Source organism: Lynx canadensis, chromosome B1 (assembly GCF_007474595.2).
Source record: "Lynx canadensis isolate LIC74 chromosome B1, mLynCan4.pri.v2, whole genome shotgun sequence".
Taxonomy (NCBI): Eukaryota; Metazoa; Chordata; class Mammalia; order Carnivora; family Felidae; genus Lynx; species Lynx canadensis.
Genome location: NC_044306.2, coordinates 111,404,258 through 111,431,833, shown reverse-complemented (window position 1 = coordinate 111,431,833; position 27,576 = coordinate 111,404,258). Strand labels below are relative to the sequence as shown.

The 27,576-nt window shown below is 35.2% G+C and overlaps 1 protein-coding gene across 1 annotated transcript in view; it reads right to left on the bottom strand.

The window, feature by feature from the left end:
- The window catches only part of ZGRF1 (zinc finger GRF-type containing 1), an 82,826-nt gene that overhangs the window by 14,045 nt on the left and 41,205 nt on the right, over positions 1 to 27,576 (bottom strand). The window contains 16 exon segments of the mRNA XM_032593068.1: positions 637 to 764; positions 4,338 to 4,426; positions 4,429 to 4,484; positions 4,923 to 5,000; positions 6,233 to 6,294; positions 6,296 to 6,393; positions 8,516 to 8,728; positions 8,731 to 8,774; positions 10,974 to 11,088; positions 12,608 to 12,751; positions 20,329 to 20,468; positions 22,422 to 22,618; positions 23,781 to 23,863; positions 23,866 to 23,964; positions 24,739 to 24,877; positions 26,002 to 26,645. Coding sequence (XP_032448959.1) covers positions 637 to 764; positions 4,338 to 4,426; positions 4,429 to 4,484; positions 4,923 to 5,000; positions 6,233 to 6,294; positions 6,296 to 6,393; positions 8,516 to 8,728; positions 8,731 to 8,774; positions 10,974 to 11,088; positions 12,608 to 12,751; positions 20,329 to 20,468; positions 22,422 to 22,618; positions 23,781 to 23,863; positions 23,866 to 23,964; positions 24,739 to 24,877; positions 26,002 to 26,645 — 2,329 coding nt within the window.

Here is a 27,576-nt window from a genome sequence, read left to right as displayed (position 1 = left end):
GGATAAAGAAGTGGTGTATACATACAATGAATATCATTCAGCCATAAAAAAAGGAATGAAATCTGTCCATTTGCAATGACACAGATGGAGTGAGAGTATAATGCTAAGTGAAACAAATCAACCAAAAAAAGACAAATACCATCTCATTTCACTCATATGTGGAATTTAAAAATAAACAAGAAAGGGAAAAAAAATAAGAGAGAGGTAAACCAAGAAACAAACTCTTAACTATCGAGAACAAACAGATGGTTGCAAGAGGGGAGGTGGGGGGGGGGAATGGGGTGAAATAGATGATGGGGATTAAGGAGGGCACTTGTGATGAGCACAGGATGATGTACAGAATTGATGAATCACTATATTGTATACCTGAAACTAATATAACATTGTATATTAACTCCCTGGAATTAAACGAAAACTTTAAAAAAAAGAATTATGTGATCCAAATGTCTCAACTGTGATCTAACAAAATTTTGACACATTAACCCCTCTCAAGTTCCCCTCTGCATTCTTTTAAAAAGTCACTTTAGTACCTAAACTGTTAAAAATTTTCAAAAAGTTTGGTAAGAGTTTGAAGTGCAAAATTATTTGAAATATTATGATATCTGAGTGTGTTTTGGAAAGGAATATTTAGGTTACCTTGCAATGGGAAGGAGAGAGGCCGGTTCAGTTATTTGACTACACTCATCCAGCACAACTACAGGAAATTTAAGATCATTCATGCATGGGAATGGGCAGGCTGCACAGGTAACTCCAACTACCCGCACCTTTATTACAATAAGAATATTATTAATTAACAAACTTTTAAAAAATAAGACAATGTATTTACCAAAGAACTTGTAGGCTAAATCAGAAACGAGCTGTCTTAATTTAATTACTGGCAATCAGAAATCATAGGTCACTTTATTTCCACATTTTTGTCATTCCCACAGAGTGAATGGAAATCACAGCATAGAGGCTACTTAAGCCACAAGCCTCTTAATAAGAACAGATAAAAGACACATTTGATATTCACAAGGGAGGTATTACAGTGTCAGGATTTAAAACGTTAAGGATGATATGCATATTTTATCCTTCTAGATGAAGCTAAATAAACACCACATGTGTTATCAACACAGGCCAAAGTGCTCCACGAAGAGCACTGAACACACTAATGAACTGCACTCTAGGATTTTAACTTACTTAAGAAAGTAAGATGGCTACTTCTAAACAACAGTAAATTAGTGTCCTTGTGGCCTGTAAGTATATTTGAATCTTATAAGAGAATACCATTATTCTCAAGGCAAAAAGCCTGATGTAAAAAAAAAAAAAAAAAAAAAAAAAAAGCTCATATTGCAACTAAATATAAACAAGAGGAAAATGACTGAATTTTCTAATTACATGTGGCCATTGTACTAGTAGTCTAATAGCTACACACACACACACAAACACACACATGTGTGTATAGATACACATACACACAAGCATATATACATTTTTTTTCCTCTCTTAACAATCTGAAGTATAATTCTACTTCTTGGGTAGCAAGGGCAGTCCACACAAACTGACCAAAATTTTGTCAACAAATGTGATTGACAAAAATGTGCTTTACAAATTAAACACTGCCTCCATAGGCCCTGTGAAACAAGAAATATTATAAACTCCTTATTTTCTTTAATAATAGATAACATTTATCACATACAATAACCCTTTGTCAGTTAGGTTTTCCTCTTGTTAAAAACAAAACCAAAAATCCCAAGGCCCCATTTATATTAGAAACTCCACAGTTTTTAAATATCAGCTCTTGTGAAAGGATCCAGCAGGGGACACCACACTGTAGCACTATACATTCTCATGGTACCACTCTCAAATGGCATTCCTCATTTAATTTCTGGAACTGTATCTGATAAGACAACCTTAGAATGAGAACCCTGAAGTTGTGACCCAGGAAGCAGTTTTTTTAGTTAAATAAATATCTAATACAAAAACCTAAATAACTAAGTTTTCTTTAAAATATCATTATTATTATTGAGGAGGGCACTCGTTGGGATGAGCACTGGGGGTTGTATGTCAGCGATGAACCATGGGAATCTACCCCAAAAACCAAGAGCACACTTCACATGCTGTATGTTAGCCAATTTGACAATAAATTATATTGAAAAATAAAATAAAATACTGTATTATTTATATATTTTAATTTGTCCTTGTATTGCTGAGGTTCTAACCACAGAAGAGATTTTTATTATTGATCTAGGAAATAGTCAACCATGAAGCATTTTTTAAAATTAATTTTATTGTAAGACATGCCACTTTAGAAATGTGTTAGCTCTGACCTTGGAAATTTGCTAAATAAACTTTAAGAAAAATGTTTCCTTTAAAAGAGTTCTCATTTGTGAACAGATATTACCAGTGAGCAACAGATTATGCTATCTGGGCTTTCGCTTAGAAAATTATCAAAAGAGTCGTTAACAATTATTCTTACATGTCAATATTATGTTGAATAAGTGACTAAAATGGTAAATAATTTACATAAATGACTAATTTGCATTGATTGAACACAGTCAAACTAAGCCCTTCTGGATTAAGTAGAGAAGGAAGTAGAGTTGAGGAGAAGGAAGTAGAATTTGACTCTATAATTCAAAATACTTGAAGCTCGTCTGAAGCCTTCTGAGGACTTCTGTAAGCAAAACTTGTTGCAGATTGGTTATCATTTCCAATTCCCCCCTCCCTCCTTGTGAGAGTATTACACATCCGCACCCTTTGCCATGTGGCTTTGCAGCGCTTCCCACCAGAGAAGTAGGTGGAGTGTATTTCCCTGTCCCACCACTGCTGGGCTTGGCCATCTGACCTGTTAAAGCAAATGGAGGTATTAGCAGACATAATATGAACAAACGCTTTAAATGTATTTGTGTGATCCTGCCCACCTTCTTGTGCTTCTGCCATCCGTCAGGAGAAGGCCATCATGCCATAGGCAACTGTTCTCAGAACGAGAGACCTGAACCACAGCCTCAAGCTGGGCCGTGCCAAATGACCTCTATAGTCATGAGTCTGTTGTCTTAAAGTACTGAGATTTTGTTTGTTAAGCAGCATTTTTTGGAAAGAGCTAAGCAATACCAGGACCCCAAGCATGTTGATTTTTCCAAATTTCTTTTTATATAATTTTTTTAAGTTTATTTATTTTGAGAAGGGGTGGGGGAGGGAGAGGGAGAGAAAGAGAATCCCAAGCAGGCTCCACACTGTCAGTGCAGAGACCGATGCGGGGTTTTGAACTCATGAACCATGAGATCATGACCTGAGCTGAAACCAAGAGCCAGCCGCTCAACTGACTGAGCCGCCCAGGTGCCCCGATTTTTCCAAATCTCTTGCAGAAAGTGACCAATGTCCACATGGTCCAAACAGCCAACACCCCCTTTTCCTCCATTCCTCTTTCTTTTCTGCATGCTCTCCTTTCATTGGTGGGAGCTACTCATTGGCTTCTTTCTCATCAGCTGCCAGCTGAAGGAAGCTGCTCTGGATGAGAAGTTGATAAAGGATGATGCTACCTGTTACAGGTTAGGATCCTATGTGCCTGGTCTTGGCTTCCAATACCTAGAAGCAAGTATCTGAGACTCCTAGATTGTCAGATACAGACAGACCCTGAAGGCTGGCTTTCTAGGGAAAGCATTAAAGACAAATTTCACTTGATATTTTGCCCAGGTCAGACCTTCTCCTCTCCAATTCACCTAGAAAAAAACCAGTTTCACTTAACTTGCCCAGAAACTATCTTCTGTTTCCTCTTTAAAGGGGAGGTTTTTCTCATAATAAATAATTAGTATAAATAATATACTTATATATAACGTATATAAAAATTATAAAATAATGCATTAATAATAAAACCTTTTCTCTTTCCTCTTAAGCTTATAAAAGATATACAAATAGGGGCACCTGGGTGGCTCAGTTGGTTGAGTCTGACTCTTGATTTCGGCTCAGGTCATGATCTTACAGTTTCATACGTTCAAATCCTGCGTTGGGCTCGGTGCTGACAGTGCGGGGCCTGTTTGGGATCCTCTCTCTCCCCATCTCTCTCTGCCCCTCCCCCACTTGTGCTCTTTCTGTCTCAAATTATAAATAAATAATGAATAAATATTTTAAATACACACACGCAAATACAGAAAAGGAGAAAAGATAACTCAGTCATGGTAAGCTGGATCTGTTCACAAATTTGAAGAGTGTTTTTCTGATAGGATAAACGCACACCAGATGGACATACACCTTATGTGAATCTAAACTATCACAGTCATTTGTTTTATTTAAAGGAAATATTCTCCGTCAACAAGAAAAAGAAATCTGAATAGTATGTATAAATGAAGAAACAAACTTACCTGCTTCAGCAGGGTTTTATTGGTCCCCAGTTTATGCTGCTCATACTTTTTTCTGACATAGATCTTTTCCAGAGGAGTCAAGTCTTCTTCATTAGTGCGTTCAGTTCTTTTAGTTGCTCATTTTCATTTTCTGAGCTAGCATGCAAAACTAAAAAAAGTATTACATAAAACAATATCCCTCTTTGTCCCATTTTCACATTATAAAAATATAAAATACAGATTTTCTAAGTTAAAAAAGATAAAAAGATAAATCTTTTTCCACTCTTCTTCAAAAACCAAATTTAAGGTAAGAGTTATATAAAATTATTATACTTCTTGGGGTGCCTGGGTGGCTCAGTCAGTGAGCAACAGACTCTGGTTTTCGGCTCAGGTCATGATTTCAAAGTGTTGGGATCAAGTCCCAGTGCTGGGCTCCACATTGAGTGTGGAGTCTGCTTGGGATTTTCCTTTATCCCAATCTCTCTCTGCCCCTCCCCCCGCTTGTGTGTACGTGGGTGCACTCTCTCTCAAAAATAAATAAATAAACTTAAAAAAAAATTGTACTTCTCTGAGCACTCTGTGACTTCTGGAATTCAGTGTTCTCACCTATAAGGTAAAATTGGTTTGGCAATCTTCCTAACACTCCCAACTCTGACGAACTTTTCAAATCCAAGACTGAGAAGCCTTTAAGAAAACAAGGTAAAATAGATTACGATTATTTAGAAGAATATAAAGCAAAGTTTCATATAATATTTATGTTACTAAATTAATTTTGTGTATAGTGTATCTTATAGTTATAGAAGTCAATCTGAAATGTCCAAACTCAGAGTAAATGCAATGTAGCTAAAAGTCTTTTTATATAAGGCGTTTTATAGAGAATTTTTAAATTCAACTGAGGGTTCATTAAATGTTTATAAAATATTGATGTTAGTATTTATCACATATAAAATTGTCTCTAACAACATAATAATATGGAAAACAATAGCTACCATATACTGAGCATCAGGATTTATTAGGAATAAATACTTTATCTTTACATACATTATCTCATTTAATATTCATTACAACTCTGCACGACAGTATCTCATCTTAGAGATGAGGACTCCAAAAAAAAAGTGAGGTATTTTGCTGAGGCCACATAGCTAAAAAGTGGAGTCAGCCATGATTCAACCTAGGCAAGTCTGTCTACCTCTAAAGGCTATGATCATTTGTATATATACATCACTCCCTTTCTGAAGGACAATTTTTCAAAATATATTAGGGAGCTTAAAAATGTATCTTGGGGCGCCTGGATGGTTCAGTCAGTTGAGCCTCTGACTCTTGATTTTGTCTCAGGTTATGATCTCACAGCTTACAGGTTCAAGCCCCATGTCAGCCTCTGCACTGCCAGGGTGGAGCCTGCTTGGGATTCTCTCTCTCTCTACCTCTCTCTCTCTCTCTCTCTCGAAACAAATACATAAACTTATAATAAACAAACAAACTTAAAAAAATTTTTTTTTAATGTTTATATCTTGGGGCACCTGGCTGGCTCAGTTGGTAAGAATGCAACTCTTTATCTCGGGGTTGAGAGTTTAAACTAACATTGGGCACGTTGGCCACAGAGCTTACTTAATAAGAAAAAAAGGTTGATATCTTTTATTCTAGACCTGGGACTGTTTCCTAAGGAAAGAATCAGAAATGGAGATAAAGATTTGTATTTAAGGATTTTGTCACAATATTATTTATAATGGCAAAAATATGGAAAAAAATTAACAGATCAAGGCACGTGGCGGCTCAAGTGGAGGAGTGTGCAACTCTAGATCTCAGAGTCATGAGTTTGAGCCCCACGTTGGTTGTAGAGATTACTTAAATAAATAAACTTGTAAAAAAAATAAATAAATAAATATTAGACACTTAAATACACTAGTCATACCTACCCAAGAAGTACTCTGTCCACAGCTACATTAGTGGAAGAAGAAATGAGAAGTTTCCATGGTCTTTGCATTTCCAACTGTAGGAACTTCACTCTTTTCAAATAGCTGTACAAAAAACAAAATCACCACTGCCAGCAAATAACTCTTTCCTGCTCCAAAAACACCTAATTATTTGAAGGAAAGGGAAATAGAATAAAGGCAATGTCATAAATAATTTTTGAAAGTATAAGAAATATCTCATCCATCTGCTTCCCTCTCCCTTTCATTTAATTAATTTAGTCAAAAGACATTCACTGAGTGACTACTATGTGCTTTGCACAAGGGATAAATAGATAACCAAAGGCCTCCACATTTAATGAATCTACGCAGGAAAACAAAGTGAAGGAACAATGATAAAATAATATGATAAGCAACACTGTTATTGTATCAAAGAAAGAACATTCCTCTCTGCTTTGGTAGAGATGGGAATGCTTCCTAAAAATAAAAGTAGCAGAACTAAGTCTTCCAGCATAATATATCCAGACTGCTTAAAGAAAGGGTCATTCCAGGCAAAGGCATGACAAAGTATGCAGATGTTAACTATTTCTACACAGCCTATAGCAAAATAGGTAAGAGACAAGGCCGACAAAGTAGGCAAGAGGATAAATCACAAGAATTCTGCTTGGTGTGGCTAAAAAGTTTAAAGTTTGTCTCTCTGTCCCAAAATAAATAAACGTTGAAAAAAAAAAAAAAATTAAAAAAAAAAAAAAAAAGTTTAAAGTTTGTCTTGCAGACCAGGGAAAGTCACTGAAGGATTTTAAGCATAGAATTCACTTAGGCAGACTGTATTTTGTAAAAACTACTTGAGTGAAAATATTAAGAAGGAAAAACTAAAGGTGGAGCAATTAGAAAGGGGTGTGAGGTAACCATAACAATAATACATGCTAACGTTCCTCAGTGCCTCCATGTGTCAGACACTGTTCTACGCCCTTTACCAGTGTTCACTCATATGGTCCTCCAACCCTAAGAGAAAGATGCTGTTATCAACTTATGTTACAGAGTAGGAAATTAAAGCTGAGATAAGTAACCTGCTAAGGTCATGCAGCTAATACACGAGAGCACCAGGATGTAAATCCAGGATTCCAGCTCTAGAGCCTACCTTTTCACCACCAGGCTATATAGGAGGTACAGTGAAGGCTTGGATGGAGGGGACCCAAGTAACCTGGAGAGGAGAAAACTTATAGGAAAGAAAGGTAGAAACCAGAAGTGAAACATCTCAGTGACTAATCTGATGGGGGGAGATAAACAGAGAGGAGGAGGAAGATTAAGAGAGTCACTTCATCTAAGGAGAAAGAATAATCAAGGATGAGTCCCAGGTATCTAGCTTGGTCAACAGGGTGAATGTGATATAAATCCTCAAAATAGCACAAAATAGCTTTGAGTGGATGTTTGAGGAAATGAGCTAAAAAGGTGACAGAATCCAGATAGAATTATTAGCTCTGAAGAGGGGGAAGTAAAGCTCCTTTACTGGGACAGAACCAAAAAAGGTAAAAATAGGTTTCAAACTTAGGTAAAAATGGGGGAGAGCAGGATATTGAGAGGAATTTCTGTTATAAACTCCATTTCCTTTTTATTTATTTATTTTTTTTAATTTAAAAAAAAATTTTTTTTTCAACATTTATTTATTTTTCTTGGGACAGAGAGAGAAAGAGCATGAACGGGGGAGGGGCAGAGAGAGAGGGAGACACAGAATTGGAAACAGGCTCCAGCTCTGAGCCATCAGCCCAGAGCCCGAGGCGGGGCTCGAACTCACGGACCGCGAGATCGTGACCTGGCTGAAGTCGGACGCTTAACCGACTGCGCCACCCAGGCGCCCCTCCATTTCCTGTTTTAAAGGCAGAATCAATTTTAGAGGGAGTAGGGCAAGGGCCAGGAGAGATTAAAGGTTTGGAATAGCTGCTGGGGGAGGATGAAAGTGTGAGCTCACTGGAAATTAACAAAAGGCTTCGTTGCTCAGGCTTGAAGTTCACTCTGATAGTGCAACACGTAGATATCTAGATCAAGTCTGGATACTGTGAATAATGAGTATATAATGCTACTCATTCATTAGATACGCTGCCTATTCTCCCTTTCAGGATGGTCAGTTCTGCTCTCATCTAATAGTTTACTAAAGTAGGTTCAGACTCAAAATAATCTATGTAGAGTCATTCTAGAATCTTCTGTGATTAGGAAATTACAAGCAGACAGAGTTACAAAAGTGCATATAACAGTATATTTATTAGAACTGCTTTCTTTCTTGCTTCTTACCATGTATGATCGTGATAGGGAGGGTATGTGTTTGCAGTTCCTTCACTTCAGCATTTTCGTGCGATGCCATCATTTGAGCTATCTGAATTAAGGCTGTAGCTTGATCCTCATTTAACTTGTGTGCCTGAATTAATTGACTAGCTAACTGCAATGTTGCTTCTAGGCTGAGAAGTTCAAATTTTGTATTGATACTTGAGAAGGCTGGTGGGATAATTTTCTCTTACTGACTCTCTTGTTGCTAACTACAGTTGACGAAGACCTAGTAAAAAGGCAGCAAAAAAAAAAAAAAAAAAAATCAAAGGAAAATGAGGGGTTTTTGAAATAGTGAGTAAACCTATAATAACCTTCATTTCATAAGCATCATAGAGAACATTTTTTTAAGGGCACAAATGGATATATATACCCCATTTGAAGGAGGGTAGAGGAGAAGAAAACTAATGTTTTAATGCTATTTTGAATACCAACTATGTGCCAGCGCTATGCTAAGCATTTTACATATTATTTGATGTGATCTTAAAACAACACTAAGAAGTAGTTAATTAGCCAAATAAGATACAGAAATATTAATTTTTTTTCCCAAAAAGCACACAGATAATAAGCGGTGTACTGACTTTAAAGCCCACGTTCTATTATACAAGGCTGTCTTAGGTAATTAATACAGCCTCTATTTCAGGTAAAACTATAATAAATAAATTGGTTTTATTTCTATTTTTATAAAGGATCAATTCATTTCAAAGATTAAATAACAAAGATAGATAATAACATAATGGGGTCATAAGGATTTTTATTTTTTACCTAGAATTTCATTATACTGAGAGAAGGAAACACCACAAGACAGATAACATTCCAAATTAGAAACTAGACTTTTTCTACCATTTTAGTGAATTTAACAGAATATCACTTCCAATATTTTAAAAAGGGGGTATTTTAAAACTTGAGAAATTAAGTTTATGTCAAGAATAAGTGAGTACAGGGCGCTTGGGTGGCTCAGTCGGTTAAATGTCCAACCCTTGATTTCGGCTCAGGATATGATCTCACAGTTCATGAGATCCAGTCCCCCACAGGGCTCTGCGCTGACAGCATGGAGTCTGCTTGGGATTCTCTCTCTCTCTCTCTCTCTCTCTCTCTCTCTCTCTCTGTTTCTGCCCCTCCCTTGCTCATGCATGCACACTCCCTCTCTCTCAAAATAACATAAAAAAAAATAGTATCAATGTACATACTGAATTCAACCTATAAAAAGGATTCTTTTTATTTTAGTTTAGTTTATCTTTTTAATTTACATCCAAGTTAGTGAGCATATAGTAAAATAATGATTTCAGGAGTAGAAGCCAGTGATTCATTATCTACATATAACACCCAGTGCTCATCCCAACAAGTGCCCTCTTCAATGCCTCTTGACCATTTAGTCTATCCCCTGACCCAACACCCTGCCAGCAACCCTCAGCTTGTTCTCTGTATTAAAAGAAAAAATTTTTTTAATGTTTATTCACTTTTGGGAGACAGAGGATGAGCGGCGGAGGGGCAGTTAGAGAGGGAGATACAGAATCCCAACCAGGCTCCAGGCACTGAGCTGTCAGCACAGAACCTGACATGGGACTTGAACTTTCGAGCTGTGATATCATGACCTGAGATGAAGTTGGACGCTTAACCAACTGAGCCACCCAGGTGCCCCTGTTTCTCTGTATTAAGAGTCTCTTATGTTTTGCCCCCTTCCCTGTTTTTATATTATTTTTGCTTCCCTTCCCTTATGTTCATCTGTTTTGGATCTTAAATTCCACTTTTGAGTGAAGTCATACAGTATTTGTCTTTCTCTAATTTCACTTAGCATAATACACTCTAGTTCCACCCATGCTGCAAATGACAAGATTCCATTCTTTTTCATTGCCAAGTAATACTACATTGTATATATATATATATATATATATATATATATATATACACCACATCTTCTTTATCCATTCATCAGTTGATGGACATTTGGGCTCTTTCCATATTTTGGCTACCGTCAATACAGCTGCTATAAACACTGGGGTGCATGTGCCCCTTTGAAACAGCACTCCTGTATCCTATGGATAAACACCTCGTAGGGCAATTGCTGGGTCATAGAGTAGTTCTAATTTTAATTTTTGTGGAACCTCCATACTGTTTTCTAAAGTGGCTGCACCAGTTTGCATTCCCACTAAAAGAATTCTTTTACATGTTAAATAATTTGTGGCATAAAAACAGAAATGAATAAAAAATCAACACTCAGAATCTCCCTAAAATATCATTCCTTGAAGAAGGCAAAAATTTACACTAACATCCTTTTAACTACTGACAGACAGTAACCTCATGGTCTCTGAAAGATAATTAAAATATTTTTGGCAAAAATGTATGTAATGTACTTTGAACGCATTTTCATATTCACAGCTAGTCACCATTTTTGAACACCAATGACCGCTGGTAAATAATGACTTACATTGTTAACAGGTACGGTGTTAGAGGTAGAGTAGCTGGGTTAAAGTAGTCCTGAATGTTTTTCAAAGTGGTCAGCTCTGTGCTAGCATTACAAACCAACAATGCATGGACCACTACTGTAGAGAGAACGCAGAAACTGAACATTTAATGAAAATAAAATGGATCATAAAGGAACTATTTAAAACATTCGATACAACTCAGAGCTCAGCTACTGCATTAATCACATGACATAAATAAACCCTTAAGTATATGGGGAGGTACTTCTACCCATTAAACTACTATACGATCTACTTATTCATACTTTTTCCACGGTATCCATAAATTGCATAACTTAAATCAAACTTGGACTTCTATATATCACCTAATGAGCAATAACTACTGTTTTGAGTTAGTGCATGGTGACCCTCCTTGACAGTTCCAACTAATCAGCATACCACCTTGTGCTGTATAGTATTGTGTAACTTCGGAACATTTTCTTTCATTCTTCAACTATTTTATAGAAATATAGGGAAAGCAGAAAGTTAGAACGCTGATATTGCTGGGGAACAACGGTAGCAAATACTAAAATACACATATGGGGCGCCTGGTGGCCCAGTCAGTTAAGCATCTGACTTTGGCTCAGGTCATGATCTCACAGCTTGTGGGTTCAAGCCCCACGTCAGGTTCTGTGCTGACAGCTCAGAGCCTGGAGTCTGCTTCAGATTCTGTCTCCCTCTCTCTCTCTGTCCCTCCCCCACTCGCACTCATGCACATGCGTACGCTCTCTCTCTCTCAAAAAAATAAATAAAAATAAAAAAAATACACATATGAAGTGACAAATTAAGTAACAAATGTTACTTAATTAGGCAGGCTCTTACTGGACTCAAGCTAGTTGGCTAGATTTATTTCGTTCTTGAAGAAAATATTCAAAAGTTAGAAATGTATAGGAAGTACTTAAATGAATCATTAAATGTTGTCTTTAATTAGTTATAGACCAAATTCGACCATCAGGAATTATTTCAGAGATCAAGATGTATAGACATATCTACAGATTCTTAGAACTGAACAGGGATTCAGCCTACTAAAATTTCCTTTATTAAAATAGTATAAGACTGGTAGCCTAGAAGCTTATTGAAAATTTCTCAAGACAGATGATAAAATACCCTCAAATAAAAATCATACCCTCCTCTTCAGTTGCCTACAAAATCTCTTGCAAAATCTATAAGACCTTCTCAATATAAAATAAAACGATTTATTACTAAATGTACCCTATTAGAATAATAACCAAAAGAATTCAAAACCAGAGAATCAAAACTTGCTGTAAGAAATTATTTGAGAAAATACTTATTTATATGTTTAATGTTTATATTTTAAAAATCAGGTATATTCTGTGTAAAGATCAACTTTAACAATTAAGTGAGGATTCAAAATTTTATATATTGTTATCCCTCTGAGACTTGAACTACAGAAATATTTATATATTCGACTTTATACACATTTTTCAGGAACACATTATACACAATAATAGGAAGTAGAGGTGGATGCTTTTTGTTGGCTTTAATCAAATAACCCCAAAGTTAGCATCCTTGCTCACAATACATCTTATGTCTATCATTCTTCTTTTATATAAATTAATATAAGCATGGCAATACTTACTGTTAGTGGGCCAGTTAGAGGGGAAATAACCTTGCAAAGGTAGTAGCTCCACCTCATTGGTAGATGATGGTCCAAAGAAAGCACTACATGCAATAAAAGTATCCAATTCAAAGTCTAGGGTTTTTGAAACCACCCAAAGATCATCTGAGAAGACAAACAATTTTAAAGAACTTAGAACTATGCTCAATTTAAAATTACTTTGGACTTCTTACATGTTTAGTCCTATGTTATTTCTCAAAAAACAAAATTGAAGGGCACCTGGGTGGTGGTCAGTTAAGCGTCTGACTCTTGATCTTGGCTCAGTTCGTGAGATCGAGCCCCAGGTTCATGAGAATCTGCCCCATGACGGGCTCTGCGCTGACAGCTCAGAGCCTGCTTGGGATTCCCTTCCTCCCTCTCTCTCTGCCCCTCTCCTGCTCACACTCTTGCTCTCTCTCTCTATCTCTCTCAAAATAAATAAACATTTTTAAAAAGACAACTTTATAACTGTATTAGACTTTCCCAAGGTAGAACATTAGTCTGAAAAGAGGCTCTGCCTTATAATGGTTTTCATGCTCAAATAAAGTTGGCAATCTGTAGATAGAATACAAGTTCTCTTAATGGATTGTCCTTAACTGATGCTGTAGATTAATTAATGTACTTCTTTCTTTCTGTATAATATGCCATCTCCATGGCATATTGAGCACTCATAGCTAGTAGGCTATTTTCCACAATACCTGTACACCATTTCTACCACCAGTTGAGTTTACACTTACAAAGAGTCAATTGTATTTGTTCTAAAACTTATTTATACAGTTGGATTAGTTATAATTATATATTATATATAATTATTTGAGTATGAAGAAAAATAATTGTTTTATGAAAACTAAAGTAATAATTTAGAAAGAATTCATTACAATTTGCTTTAAGAAAACCACAAAACACAAAAACACTGCTGTTGACTCAAGCATAGGTGAAGTAAATATAAAAGATTAGAAAAGAAATTGAAAACATTTAAATCATTCTCTACTTAGATCGCTTCACAAGTTCTTGCTCCGTGTTTAAGAATTCAGAATGGTAAATCTCTGAGTGGTATATTTGTGGGTATAGTTTATACAAGATAAAAAAGATCTCCAACCACAAACCCCACATTCCAAGCAAAAACTTTGATTCTTCATCAAAAGATCATTAAATTATCTCATATATTTTAAGTTAAAATGTTTTATGTTCATATGCATTATTTATTATAATCCCTGACCTTAACCAACTAAGAAAATTAACTGACAAACCACAAGTCTCAACTGCATCAGAAAAGATAGTGTACTGGGCTACATTCCCATCTTGGAAAGTCCAATGCATTCCAGCATGTTTAAGATTCTGAAAAATCTTAGATTAAGGTTATTTGTTTAACATAGCACTCTCCAAATTTATTTAGCCACAGAACCACCTGCCCCTTTTTTTTTACACTGAATTTTATCATACCCCATAAAACTACTGTTTTAGAAAATATGTTTAGGAAACTATTTTTTAAAAAGTTCATATATATTTTATATCTAATTTTTAAAAAACTACTTGCCAACTTATGTAATATATATTTAAACAATTTTCCCTGGGCACCAGGGTAAGATGAATAGATCAGAATCTATTGGCAGATCATGTATCTATGGGAATTTTTTTTTTTTTAATAAAACGCAATAGCCTAGGGGCAGCCTGGCTAGCTCAGTTGATGGAGCATGCGACTCTTAATTTCAGAGTTGTAAACCTGAGCCCATGTTGGGTGCTGAAATTACTTTAAAAAAATAAAATCTTCCAAAAATAAAAATAAAAAACAACCCCCACACAATAACCTATATTATATTCTGGGTCAATAGATATTTTAAATGTCAAGTAGGTATTATTATTATCACCATTTTATTGAGGAAGGAAGACTGGCCCAAAGAAGTTAAATTGTCCATAGACACAAGGCCAGTAAATAGCAGATCTGGGACTGAACCCAACTCCCTGACCTCATTGGAGCTGACCAGACTGTGGTCAGCCTTCACTCATATGCATTGTTCAGAAAGAACAGCTGATACCACGAGGGGAAAATTAGTTCACGGGCCAAAATAATGAGACATTTAAGGAGACAAAGACTTCAAAAGAAAAACATACTGGATTACAGAGTCCTACAGAAAAAGAAATACCAGAACAGATGGACCAGTCATTTAAATTTAGCCTGGTAAAGAGATTTTTTTACAAGAAGGAAGAGAAGACAGTTGCAATGCAAAATAAGAACCAGAAAATAATGAAAGGTAATGAACAAAAATATCAGGTTGAAAAAATATGGTAGTTGAAATAAAGCTATAATTGATGTGTTAAATCATAGAATGGATACATTTGAGCAATAACTAAGCAATTTAGAAGACCATATTAAGGATATTTCCTAGAAGGAAGAGATGACAAAAGCCTAGACAATATAAAAGAAATGTTGAGTCAGAGGTGCTACATTGGAATAATAAAAGTCTTAGAGAAATAAAAGTAAAATGAAGATTATTCGAAGATAAAGGAGATCAATTTCCCAGAATTAAAAAAAAAAGATAAAGGACTTTAGTATTTTTTTTAAAAAACACCTTATGGAGGTATGAATGACATACAAAAAGCTGTACCTATTTAATGCATATACTGCATGAGTTTGGAAATAGACAATTAATAGATTTAAAAGGCTCACAGTGTGCCCAAGAGGAGAAAAAAGGAAAAACCACATTTAGACACATTACAAGGAAATATAAGACTATAATAGTCAGAGAGAAAATTCTAAAGCTTCCAGTCAGAAAGAGCGAATAACATACAAAGGAATAAGAATTGGAATGCCAACAGATTTTTCAACAGCAAGAAGATAACCAAGTATATTAATATTTTCTTAAAACATATAAAATTGCTGCTTCTGGGGGTCAAAAGTATAAGTGAAAAGAACTTATAACCTAGAATTTTATGTGCAGCCAAACTATCATTCAAATATGAATGTATAACAAAAACATTCTCAAGCATTCAAGGCTTAGAAGGTTTACCATACAACGACCTACATTCAAAACAGTTTTTGATGAAATACATTAATAAGAGAGAAAAATTTAGGAGACGCTAAAGAGATACACAAACAAATGTAATTAAATTACCCTGGACAAGTCTGAGTCATCTTTTAAAAAGTACTTACATTCAAAGAAGATAGAAATAAATCCATACTAACCTAAAATTTATAGGTTTAGATTAGTGCTATTCAAAGTAGCCTGTCTTAAATAGTTCTGTTATAGGTCTGCAACATAAAGTCTGTGCTAGAATGCAATTTAACAAATCAACATAACGCTTCCTTCATTCAGAAGTCTTGCTACAAACAAAACAAAGCAAAACCCAACTAAACTAGTTTGCTTATTGACACGGGTAGTTTATAACACCCTGGAGCAGCTCCTCACCTCTCTTTGGAAACCAGTAACAGTGTTTGGACTAAAACCAGTCTGCAGACCATACTTTGAGTAGCACCATTGTAGAAAATATCAAGAAGATGTAGGGAAGGGGAGAGTGAAAGAAAAGGTCAAGAGGAAGAAACAAGCTCTTAAAAAAAAAAAAAAAACAGGAAGAAACAAGAGGTGTGTTTTGTAAGTTCTTATCTTATTGGAGGGTAAGCTTTTAAATATCAATTTTAAAAAAGCAAGAAATGATTTAAAAGAGCATAGGTAAAATGGGATAAAAGAAATAATTTAAAATTGTAGAAACAAGAAAGGGCACATGCGCCCCATGTTTATATCAGCACTATCAACAATAGCCAAAGCATGGAAAGAGCCCAAGTGTCCATCAATGGATGAGTGGATAAAGAAGATGTGGTAAAAATATATGGTAAATGTGTGTGTGTGTGTGTGTGTGTGTGTGTGTGTGTATATATATACACCAATATATATGTGTGTGTACACACACACACACACACACACACACACACACCAGTATGGAGGTTCCTCAAAAAATTAAAAATAGAACTACCCTACAACCCAACAATGGCACTACTAGGTATTTATCCAAGGAATACAGGTGTGCTGTTTCGAAGGGGCACATGCACCCCAAAGATTATAGCAGCACTATAAACAATAGCCAAAGTATGGAAAGAGCACAAATGTCCATCGATGGATGAATGGAGTATTACTCAGCAACCAAAAAGAATGAAATCTTGTCATGTGCAACTACATGGATGGAACTGGAGGGTATTATGCTAAGCGAAAGTAGTCAGAGAAAGACAAATATATGACTTCACTCATATGAGAACTTTAAGACACAGAACAGATGAACACAGGGAAGGGAAGCAAAATAATATAAAACAGGGAGATGGACAAAACATAAGAGACTCTTAATATGGAGAACAAACAGAGGGTTGCTGGAGGAGTTGTGGGAGAGGGGATGGGCTAAATGGGTAAGGGGCATTAAAGAATCTACTCCTGAAATCATTGTTGCACCACATGCTAACTTAGATATAAATTTAAAAAATAATAATGATAAAAATTAAAATAAATAACAATTTTAAAAAATAAAATTGGAGAAACGTACCCAAGCATATTATTATTATTATTATAATAAATTTAAATACTGGACCTATTCCATTCACAAGTCAAAATTTTAAAAATTCAGACATCTGCTATTTATAAGGGACAATGTAGGAACACACAAAGGGTGGAACAAGAATGTTAGAAGACTTATCAAACAAATACTAAATCGAAATAAATCTCACATAGTTATATTAAAACTAGATTATAAGAAAAAAGTATTATTACAGATGAAGAGAGTCTCTATACAATAATAAAAGTTTCAATTTATCAAGAAGATAATAGCAATTTAAAATATAAACCTCAATATATTCAAATATTAAAATAACCTCAATGTATAAGATCCAAAAAGTAGTAAAATAGCAGGGAGAAAGTATACCATAGATGGAGCTACAGTAATTTAGACAGTATGGAATGGACATGAGGATATACAAATTGAACACTAGTATAAAATAGGGAGTCCAGAAACAGATCACATTATTTTGAACTTGGCTATAACCGAGATAGCATTTCAATTTAGAGAGGAAAAGCAGGACTAATTAATAAAAATGATTACTATGCTAGCAAAACTGTTAATTAAAGAGACAAAAAATGAAATTGGATCCCTATCTCAACACCATGTACAAAAAAAATAAAAACTCCAAATGGATTGAAGATTTCGCATGTAGTATGTCATTAAGAAAACCTTAATAAACTTTAAAGAAGTAAAAAAAAAAGTCAAAAAGAAACTTTAAAAAAAATTAGTAGAAAATAAAGGTGAATAATTTTAGACCTCACTATAGGAAAGATGTTAAAATGGGACACAGAGGGGTGCCTGGGTGGCTCAGTTGGTTAAGCGTCCAACTTCAGCTCAGGTCTTGATCTCACAGTTTGGTTTGTGAGTTTGAGCCCTGCAGGGCTCTGTGCTGACAGAGTCAGCTGGCTCTGAGAAGAGTACATGACTCTTGATATCAGGGCCATAAGTTCAAGCCCCACAGTGGGTGTAAAGATTACCTAAATAAATGAAACTTAAATAAATAAATAAATAAATAAATAAATAAATAAATAAAAATAAAGTAAAGTGAAAAGACAGGATGCAAACTGTGAGTGGACAGTCACAATATACATGATCAACAAAAAATTAGCACGAAAAATATAGAACTATAAATAAGATTACAAATAATAAAATGGGTAAGAAACAACAATACATAAGCAAAAAACACATGAAGAGCTGTTTGACACCACTGGTGAGCAGAGAAATGCAAACTGAAACCACAGTGAGATCCTTTTACACCCATTTGATCAGGCTGATGCAAGATAGTAGAAGACAAGCTGATGTAACCACTTCAGAAATGACTTTGGCACTACAACCTGAAGGTGTGGGCATTTTCATTCTTAGAATTATATCCAAAAGAAGCTGTTGCACATCTATAAGACAGTACAAGAATATATGTAGCATACTGCTCACAGTGGCAAAACTTAGAAACCAAAATTCCCATCAGTGGAAGAGTGAATGAATAAAACTGTGGCACATTTACAAAATAAATTGATATAGCAGTCAAGCAAGTAATCTACACTCTAGATTTCAGATCAACATCAATAAAATGTCTATATTGCAATGATATGTCACTAAGTGAAAAAGATAAACTCCAAAAGATTACAGATTTATATCACTTTAATAATGTTTAAAAAAAAAATTTAAATTACAATTGACTCCTGAACAATATGGAGGTTAGAGGTGCTAACTTCCCATAGTCAAAAATCTACGTATAACTTTTGACTCCCTAAAGACTTATCTACTAATAATAGCCTACTGACCAGAACTTTACAGATGGCATAAACAGTCAATTAACAAATACTTTGTATGTTATATGAGTTATCTATTGTATTCTTACAATAAAGAAACAAAAAAGAAAACTTTATTAAGAAAGTCATAAGAGAAATTATAGTTACAATACTGTACTGTATATATTTTAAAGATCGATGTATAAGTGGATCCGCACAGTTCAAACCTATTTTGCTCAATGGTTAACTGTACGCTCTTGAGGAATTCATTTCTATAAACTTATAAACAAAGAGGAGCAAGATGCTGATGAACACAGGGATGAAATGATAATTACCTTAGGTTAGGAGACAGCCAGATGAGTTAGTGGGTTAAATGTAGGTAGCTATAAAGGTACTTGATTTTGCCTCAGTTTGTAGATTCACAGATAATTACATTTTAAGTAACTAAATAATCAAAGCACTCTAGGTGAGGACCAATGATATGAGTAGGTCATGAAACCAAAGATAATGATGAACCCAATTTAGTGCATCTAAGCTCCTTAGGAAAAAAAAAAATTCTTTTAAGGATTTTATTTCCAATTCTCTAAAACTGGTGGTCTAGTCCTGTCAAATTGTGCAGACAATGACAGAAGTGTCAATAAAGTCATTACATTTTCAGTTTATTTTTTTAAAGTTTATTCTCTTATTTGAGACAAAGAGTGAAAAAAGAAGAGAGAGAGGACTGTGAGCGGGGAGTGGCATAAAGAGAGGGAGAGAAAGAATCCCAAGCTGGAACCCGACACAGGGCTTGAACCCACAAACTGTGAGATCATGACCTGAACCAAAACCACGCATTAGATGCTTAACTGACTGAGCCACCCAGGTGCCCACATTTTCAGTTTATTTTTGATATTAGGTCAGAGTACAGCTGAATCAAATATACTTATTTATATAATGGTAAGAAGCTAGTATACTTTTTCTAAACAAAATTAAATAGATTTTGTTAGCCTTTAATAAAATTTTTAGGGACTAAAACTAAAATTTTAGGGACACTTGGGTAGCTCAGTCAGTTAAGAGTCTGACTTCAGCTCAGGTCATGATCTCGCATTCCGTGAGTTTGAGGCCTGCATCGGGCTCTGTGCTGTGTGTGTCTCCTTCTCTCTCTGCCCCTCCCCCCTCATGCTCTGTCTCTTTCACCCTCAAAAATGAATAAATATTTTTTAATTTAAAAAATAACAATAATAAACTAAAATTTTAAAATACGCTTTTTGGAAATGGTATAATTTATTACATAATAACTCTTATATAATAACTCAGAGTATATGCTACTATTAAACAGTACTTTATAAACCTTCTTTAATGTAAAGAATTTGCAGAGCTGAATGTAACTGAGATACAAGGGTAGACTCTGTCACCATCATGACCAGGTCAACTTACTTTTACTATAAGTTGAAGAACTTTCCTTCCGACTCAGCTTAAGATAAAGTTTGCTTTTAGGTTCACTATAAAATTCAGGATTTACAGTTGTAAACTTCTTTAGTTTGCCATACTGTTTTCTTTGAAAGTCAAATCCTTTTCTGAAAAATGAGCAAAAACAAAAATGAATTTAAATATTAAGATACAAATTTTTACTGAGATGTAATTGTCAATAACAATCGAAACAATTGTATTAGGTATACAATATAATGGTTCGAGATATGTGTGTGTGTGTGTATATATGTGGTAAAATGATCACCAAAATAAGTCTAGGTAACATCTATCACCACACAGAGTTACAAACTGCCTTCCTTGTGATGAGCACTTTTAAGATCTACTCTCTTAGCAACTTTTACATATACAATACAGTATTATTAACAACAGTTGCCATGCAATACATTACAACCCCAGGACTTTATAAGTTTGAAAGTACATTTTTTTTTTCATCTTTAAAATATAGCATTAAAAGGAGGGAACCAGAGTGAGTGTATGTTTATATACTTTCATCCATGGACAAAAAATAAAAAAATAGGAAGAAAATAGCAACCCTCACAGAATCATTAGTTTTATTTTTTTTAATGTTTTATTTATTTTTTGAGAGAGAGGAGCACAAGTGAGGGAGGGGCAGAAAGAAGGGACACAGGATCCGAAGCTGGCTCCACACTGGCAGGCTGACAGCAGCAAGCCCAATGTGGGGCTCAAACTCATAAACTACAAGATCATGACCTGAGCTGAAGTCAGATGCTCAACTGATTGAGCCACCCAGGCGCCCTGAATTATCATTAGTTTTAAAATGAGTAAGCCAGAGGCACCTGGGTGGCTCAGTCGGTTAAGTGTCCAACTTTGGCTCAGGTCATGATCTCACGGTTTGTGAGTTCAAGCCCCGTGTCGGGCTCTGTGCTGACAGCTCAGAGCCTGGAGCCTGCTTCGGATTCTGTGTCTTGCTCTCTCTCTGCCCCTCCCCCGCTCACGTTCTGTCTCTCTGTCTCAAAAATAAATAAAACATTTAAAAAATTAAGGGGCGCCTGGGTTGCTCAGTCGGTTGGGCGGCCGACTTCGGCTCAGGTCATGATCTTGCGGTCCGTGAGTTCAAGCCCCGCGTCGGGCTCTGTGCTGACAGCTCGGAGCCTGGAGCCTGTTTCAGATTCTGTGTCTCCCTCTCTGACCCTCCCCCGTTCATGCTCTCTCTCTGTCTCAAAAATAAATAAACGTTAAAAAAAATTAAAAAAAAAAAATTAAAAAAAAAAAAAAAGAAAGAGAGACTAAGCCAGGACAAGTATTGAAAAAGTACACAAAAGATAGAGTATCTCAGCTTCAATAACTGTAATAAATCATCCCCATTATTTCCGTATCTTATAGGTTATTATGACGATTAAATGAAATAATACATGCAAAGTCCTTAGAAGAATGCAGGCATGTATAAACTCCCCAAAGATGTTATTAAATTATGATGCACATGTTCATTATAGCTACTTTTTGGATAATCCCACTTTTATAGGACATGTTTCCAAATTGTAGCATTCTATTATCCTATAAAACTAACTAGTTAGGCTACCTATTATCCTGCACTGACAAAAATTATTCTTGTGGTTTGTTCAACAGGGTTTCCTAAGGATTGTGACTATATATAAAAATGATTGTCTAGGGGCGCCTGGGTGGCGCAGTCGGTTAAGCGTCCGACTTCAGCTCAGGTCACGATCTCGCGGTCCGGGAGTTCGAGCCCCGCGTCAGGCTCTGGGCTGATGGCTCAGAGCCTGGAGCCTGTTTCCGATTCTGTGTCTCCCTCTCTCTCTGCCCCTCCCCCGTTCATGCTCTGTCTCTCTCTGTCCCAAAAATAAATAAACGTTGAAAAAAAAAAAAAAATAAAATAAAAATGATTGTCTAAAAATAGCTTTAGAAAATTATTTCCATTTTAAAGTTAGAAAACCTGAGGTACTCTATCTTTCAGATAATTTACCTATCTCAATATCTTTTAAAACTGATAACAATCATATGAGGTTATTATTTTCTGATATAATAATTAATTACAGGCATTATTTGCTACCAAAGCATACCTCACCAAAAGCTGGCATTCCTCAAAGAGGGGTATCTTTTGACTTCTTAAGTATAAGCCAATACTCTTTATATCACTTAAAACCATGCTAGTTAGAGAGGCTTCCTTTGTTAAATATCCTGGGGTCACTTCTTCAAGCCACTTGAAAAATTTACATCGGTTGGCTTTGGGTCCATCACAGGTATAAAAGAGACGACCCTAAGAGGAAAAAGATATTGCAATTGAGTAAGAAAAATTTTATATTTTACTATTTTTGTATTATGTTTGTCAAGACTTCTATAAAAAGGTGCTTGGCATTAATGTGCTCCAATAAATTATTCATCATACAAGTTAACCTTTTTATTAATACTAAACAACAAATTAAAATTTAAAACCACTTAGTTGACATTTCTCTTTATCAGAAAATTACATTATTCTGAGAACATAAGCTTATTTGAAAAATAAAATTTTTTGTTTCTCCAATTTAAAATGTTCACCATAGACACCCTGAAGGCTACCCAGAAACAACTACAAGAAACATCTTGTGCATTTCTTTTTGGCCTTTTTTGTCACTCACATAAGTGTGTGTGCGCACAAGGACACACACATACACTGTTTTTTTTAAAAAAAGTAAAACTCAGATGATGATGTGTTTTCTATTCCATAACCTAATATAACCTAACACAATAACATGCTGTATGCATGACAACCATGTCATCAAATTATCTTAAAAAGAAAAAAAAGACTTTTGATGGCTCTATAATATTTTATTCTATGGTTATAATATTATTTACAAATTCTTGCCTTTGACGCCTAAATTTAAATCTCAATGTACGTATGCAATACATAAACATTTTACTAACTTGACATCTTCCATAATAATATGTTATCAGCAATGTAAATTAAATCAGTTTGCTTTTACATTCCTCAGGCCTTATCTATTACTCGTACTGGGGCTCATACAGGAGACTACACTAACTTTCACTTCTTCAGGCTCATCTCTGCATTCTCTAAGATCTCAGGTTGGGACATATTCCTCCTCAGTGTTCTCACTGTAACTTGGGCATATCCTTCCTATTCTATCAATTATACTATTACATAAAATTTATTTTTATGTTTCTGTCTCCAGCTACCACTATGCAATAGATTCACAGGCAATCTGAAGGATTATCTTAACTCATACTTTTATATCCTAGAACACAGATCATCTTTTAATAAAAATTACTGGGAGTTTACTGTAGGTTAGTTACTAATACCTCAAGTAGAAGGCTCCTAATCAGGACCTGCTCTTTAACAAAGCCGGTCATAAAGCAATAGGTACCTAAATTTTCTACAAGACAAGTATTCGGTGGGGCAACCGGTGAGTATCAGGGAACAATACCTTATTTGGACCTTCCTTTTTAACCGTGACAAGTTTTGCAGGTTGATGATGATGGCAGGATGGCACATTACTTTCTACATTTTCAGTTTCTCTCTCTTTAGTGATGTGTAAAATGATATGTCAACTTTTGAAAGAGCTTTGTGCAACCTCTGTGCCAATCCAAACAGCAATATATTTAGATGTTCTACAAAAAAAAAAATATATATATATGTATATGTATATATATGTGTGTATATATATAAATACAGATGAAAATTAAATACAAAATAAGTTTGTGTTTGTATCCTGTGTACTGTTAGCTAAGTTTGAAAATGACTTTTAACAGTAATCTATAATCTAACACTAATATTCATTTTTTTAAAGGCAAGTTTTGCCCTTGTACAACAAAACAATCAAAACTAATCATGCATCATACTTAAAATTTCTTAACAAAACCATCTGTAACACTTCTAGTTGTTATTATTATTTTTTAAAATTAAATTGTGCCATCCAGGCACCCCAGTAACACTTCTAGTTTAATAAAAAAAAAATGAAGAGGTGCTTGGGTGCCTCAGTCAGTTGAACTGCTGACTCTTGATTTCAGTTCAGGTCATGATTTCATGGTTTGTGAGTTTGAGCCCAGCATCAGGCTCCATGCTAACAGCCCTGCCCCTCTCCCTCTCTGCCCCTACCCTGCTCTCTCTCTCTCTAAAAAATAAATAAGTAAACATTTTTTTTTAATGAAAAATTCTAACTTGTGAAAGATAATACTATCATTTCCTACTTTTGACACTCAATTTGACCTGAAATTAGAATATAAGTTACTGTTGAAAACTGGAATGGACATATGGAAAATAACAAATCTCAAGTAGAGAATTTAATATGAAAGTTCACAATATAAGATACTATGTTTTCTCACAGATATCCTACTTACATTAAGCAGCAACCAATTATAATAAAATAGGAAGATAAGTCATACCTATGAGACAAGATGTAAAAATTTGCTTATAATGAGCAGGAGACTGAAAAACAGCCGGTATATGAATTTGCCTTTGGGGAAGATAAGCAGATTTTATTTTCTGCCCACTTGGGAAGCACAGCTCAGAGCCACTTATCTCCTGAAATGGAATAATTCAAGTTATTATAACAACTCCAGAAAAATACTGTCTACTAATGAGTAAATTATTTTCTACAGATATGTTTACCACATTTTTTTGATTTTTCAGAATCCTTGAAAATCATTTTCTGATTTTATTATTATTATTATTAGTAGTAGTAGTAGTAGTATTTTAGAGAAAGAGAGCACAAGCAAGGGAGCAGGGCAGAGGGAGGGAGAGAGACAGAGAATCTTAAGCAAGCTGTATGCTCAGCGCAGAGCTGGATGCAGGGTTCCATTCCATGACCTTGGGATCATGACCCGGCTGATATCAAGAGTCAGATGCTCAATCGACTGAGCCACCCAGGCGCTCTTCATTTTCTCATTTTAAATGAGATATCAAGTATAGCAAGAATGGCTATGCATCGCACTTTTAATCATATAAATACGACTAAACGTGGGGCACCTGGGTGGCTCTGTCGGTTGAGTATTCAACTTCAGCTCAGATCATGATCTCATGACTCATGAGTTTGAGCCCCATATTGGGCCCACTGCTGCCAGGGCAGATTTCGCTTTGGATCCTCTGTTCCCTTGTCTCTCTGCCCCTCCCCCACTTACCCTCTCTCTCTCAAAAATAAATGAACATTAAAAAAAAACAAAACCATTTCTGGTCTGCCTCTTAATAAGTTTGTAAAAACTTTTTTCTAGGAAAAACTTAGCTGATGTGAATGGTATCATTATGTGTTTCTATTTCCGGTTACAACTACAATAGAATTTTGCAAAACCAATGTATAAGATGTAACTTTACCCTAATCATGATCTGATCGGCAAAATTGAGCTGACAGTGAAAAATGAAAACAACACAGTAATAGTGGCAGAAGTGGAAACAGTTGGAGCTATCATTTATTAAGTACCTATTACGTGCCAGATACCACATAATTTCTTTTAATGCTCATAACAACTAGGTAAGATTTTAAGTCAAAGAAGATATGACTATAGCTAGAGTTCTATAAAACTCAAAAAAAGAAGTCATTAGCTCTAAAAGTAAAATCATTGCTCCTATATGATTTTGGTAATTCTTTTGTTGAAATTCAAACACTAACTATTGGAAACAATGCACCAAGATACATTGGCTCATTTCCTCACCTGTAAATCTCCTGTTACACTGTAGTTGCAGCAGGCAGACTCTCCTAACACATTGTGAATTTTCTCAGTCTTGGTAGTCTGCTTTAAATTCAAAGACAGTGCTTTCTTTCTGGAAATCAAATCCTGACTGCTAAAATCCTGTTGCTGCTGATGGAGCATGTCTTTTATCATTTGCAAATGCATGGAGCTTTCATTCACAGCATCACTCTGTCTTTCACCTATGTCACTACAATGTGTCCCAGAAACAACCTCAGCAAAGAAGCCATCTGTTACTTTATCAACTACATTTAGAGTAGTCAAGTTGCACTGGGGTATGTTTTGATATTTCAGCCACTTGCTTTGAGTAGATATATTATTGAGAAGTAAAACATCCTTTGGAGTCACTTCTCTGGATTCTTTAGAGAAGGAAGTTTCACTTTGGCTGTCAAGTCCAAAGCTAAAAGAAAGAACCGCTGACTTTTCACACAAGTTGAATATGGGGGAACCAGAAGATTCTTGCCTGTCACAGATGATGTCGTATGAACGAGAATCTAAATCAGGTGACCTATCAACACGTGGCAAAGTAATAAGTGGAACTCGGGTTCTACTTACTAATGGAAGCCTTTGAAAGTTCTTATTCCCCAGAGAACTGGGTTTTTTGATAACTGGAAAAAAAAAAAAAAAAAAGAGCTGATTAAATAAAAATGTATTATGGCCATCAACTAGGCTCTAAAAACCAGTAAGCTATCTATACAAGAAAGAAAAAGTAACGACTTGCCTTGCCAAAACAAACAAAAAAACAAAAAACAAAAAATAGGTAATTTTAGTTCCTTTTTCATAATAAAATATTTTTAATGATTTTAGTCTCAAAAAAATGAAGATTTCAAAGCTCAAGAGACTCAAACTTTTTTAAGGTTAATGCATTTGAAATCCTTCCCTTTTTCTTTTTCCCTTAGCTAAGATTCCCCCCAACCCACCACCACCAATCACTAGATTATATTTACATAGCACTTAACTTTTCAAAGTACTTTACAACCATGAAGGGATTTATTATTCTCATTTTACAGATGAGATTGCCAAGGCCTAGAGGTAACATGACTATCAACTGGCAGAGACAGGACATGAACTGAGAACTGGTTTTTTGTTCTTAATTGTATATTCCTACTCCAGAGACTGAAGTTCACGGTTTATTTATCTATGTGACTGTAACTTCCTTTATATTTACTATACCCATGAAGTGATATGTTAACCTTCAGGGTAAAGAAGATAGTTAGCTTTATTCTGATCTATTGGTATGTGGTAAGAGTATAATTCTCCTAAACTAGATTTTGGCTGAGTTTTAGAATTCCTTCTGTCAGCAGTATTAATAATAAATATATTCCTAAAATGTAAAAAGCAATAATAAATATTTGTTCAATAAATAAATGAATAAATAATACCGCATGGGAGCTATATAAGCTTAACGTTTTTATCTGACAATGCTATGGTTTCCTATTTTATAATAATGTACCTTCTTGACAGAGTTAATATTTGTTGGAAATAAACTTTGGGGATCATTTGGGTAGGTAGTAGAGCAGTAAGTGAGCAAATGATATT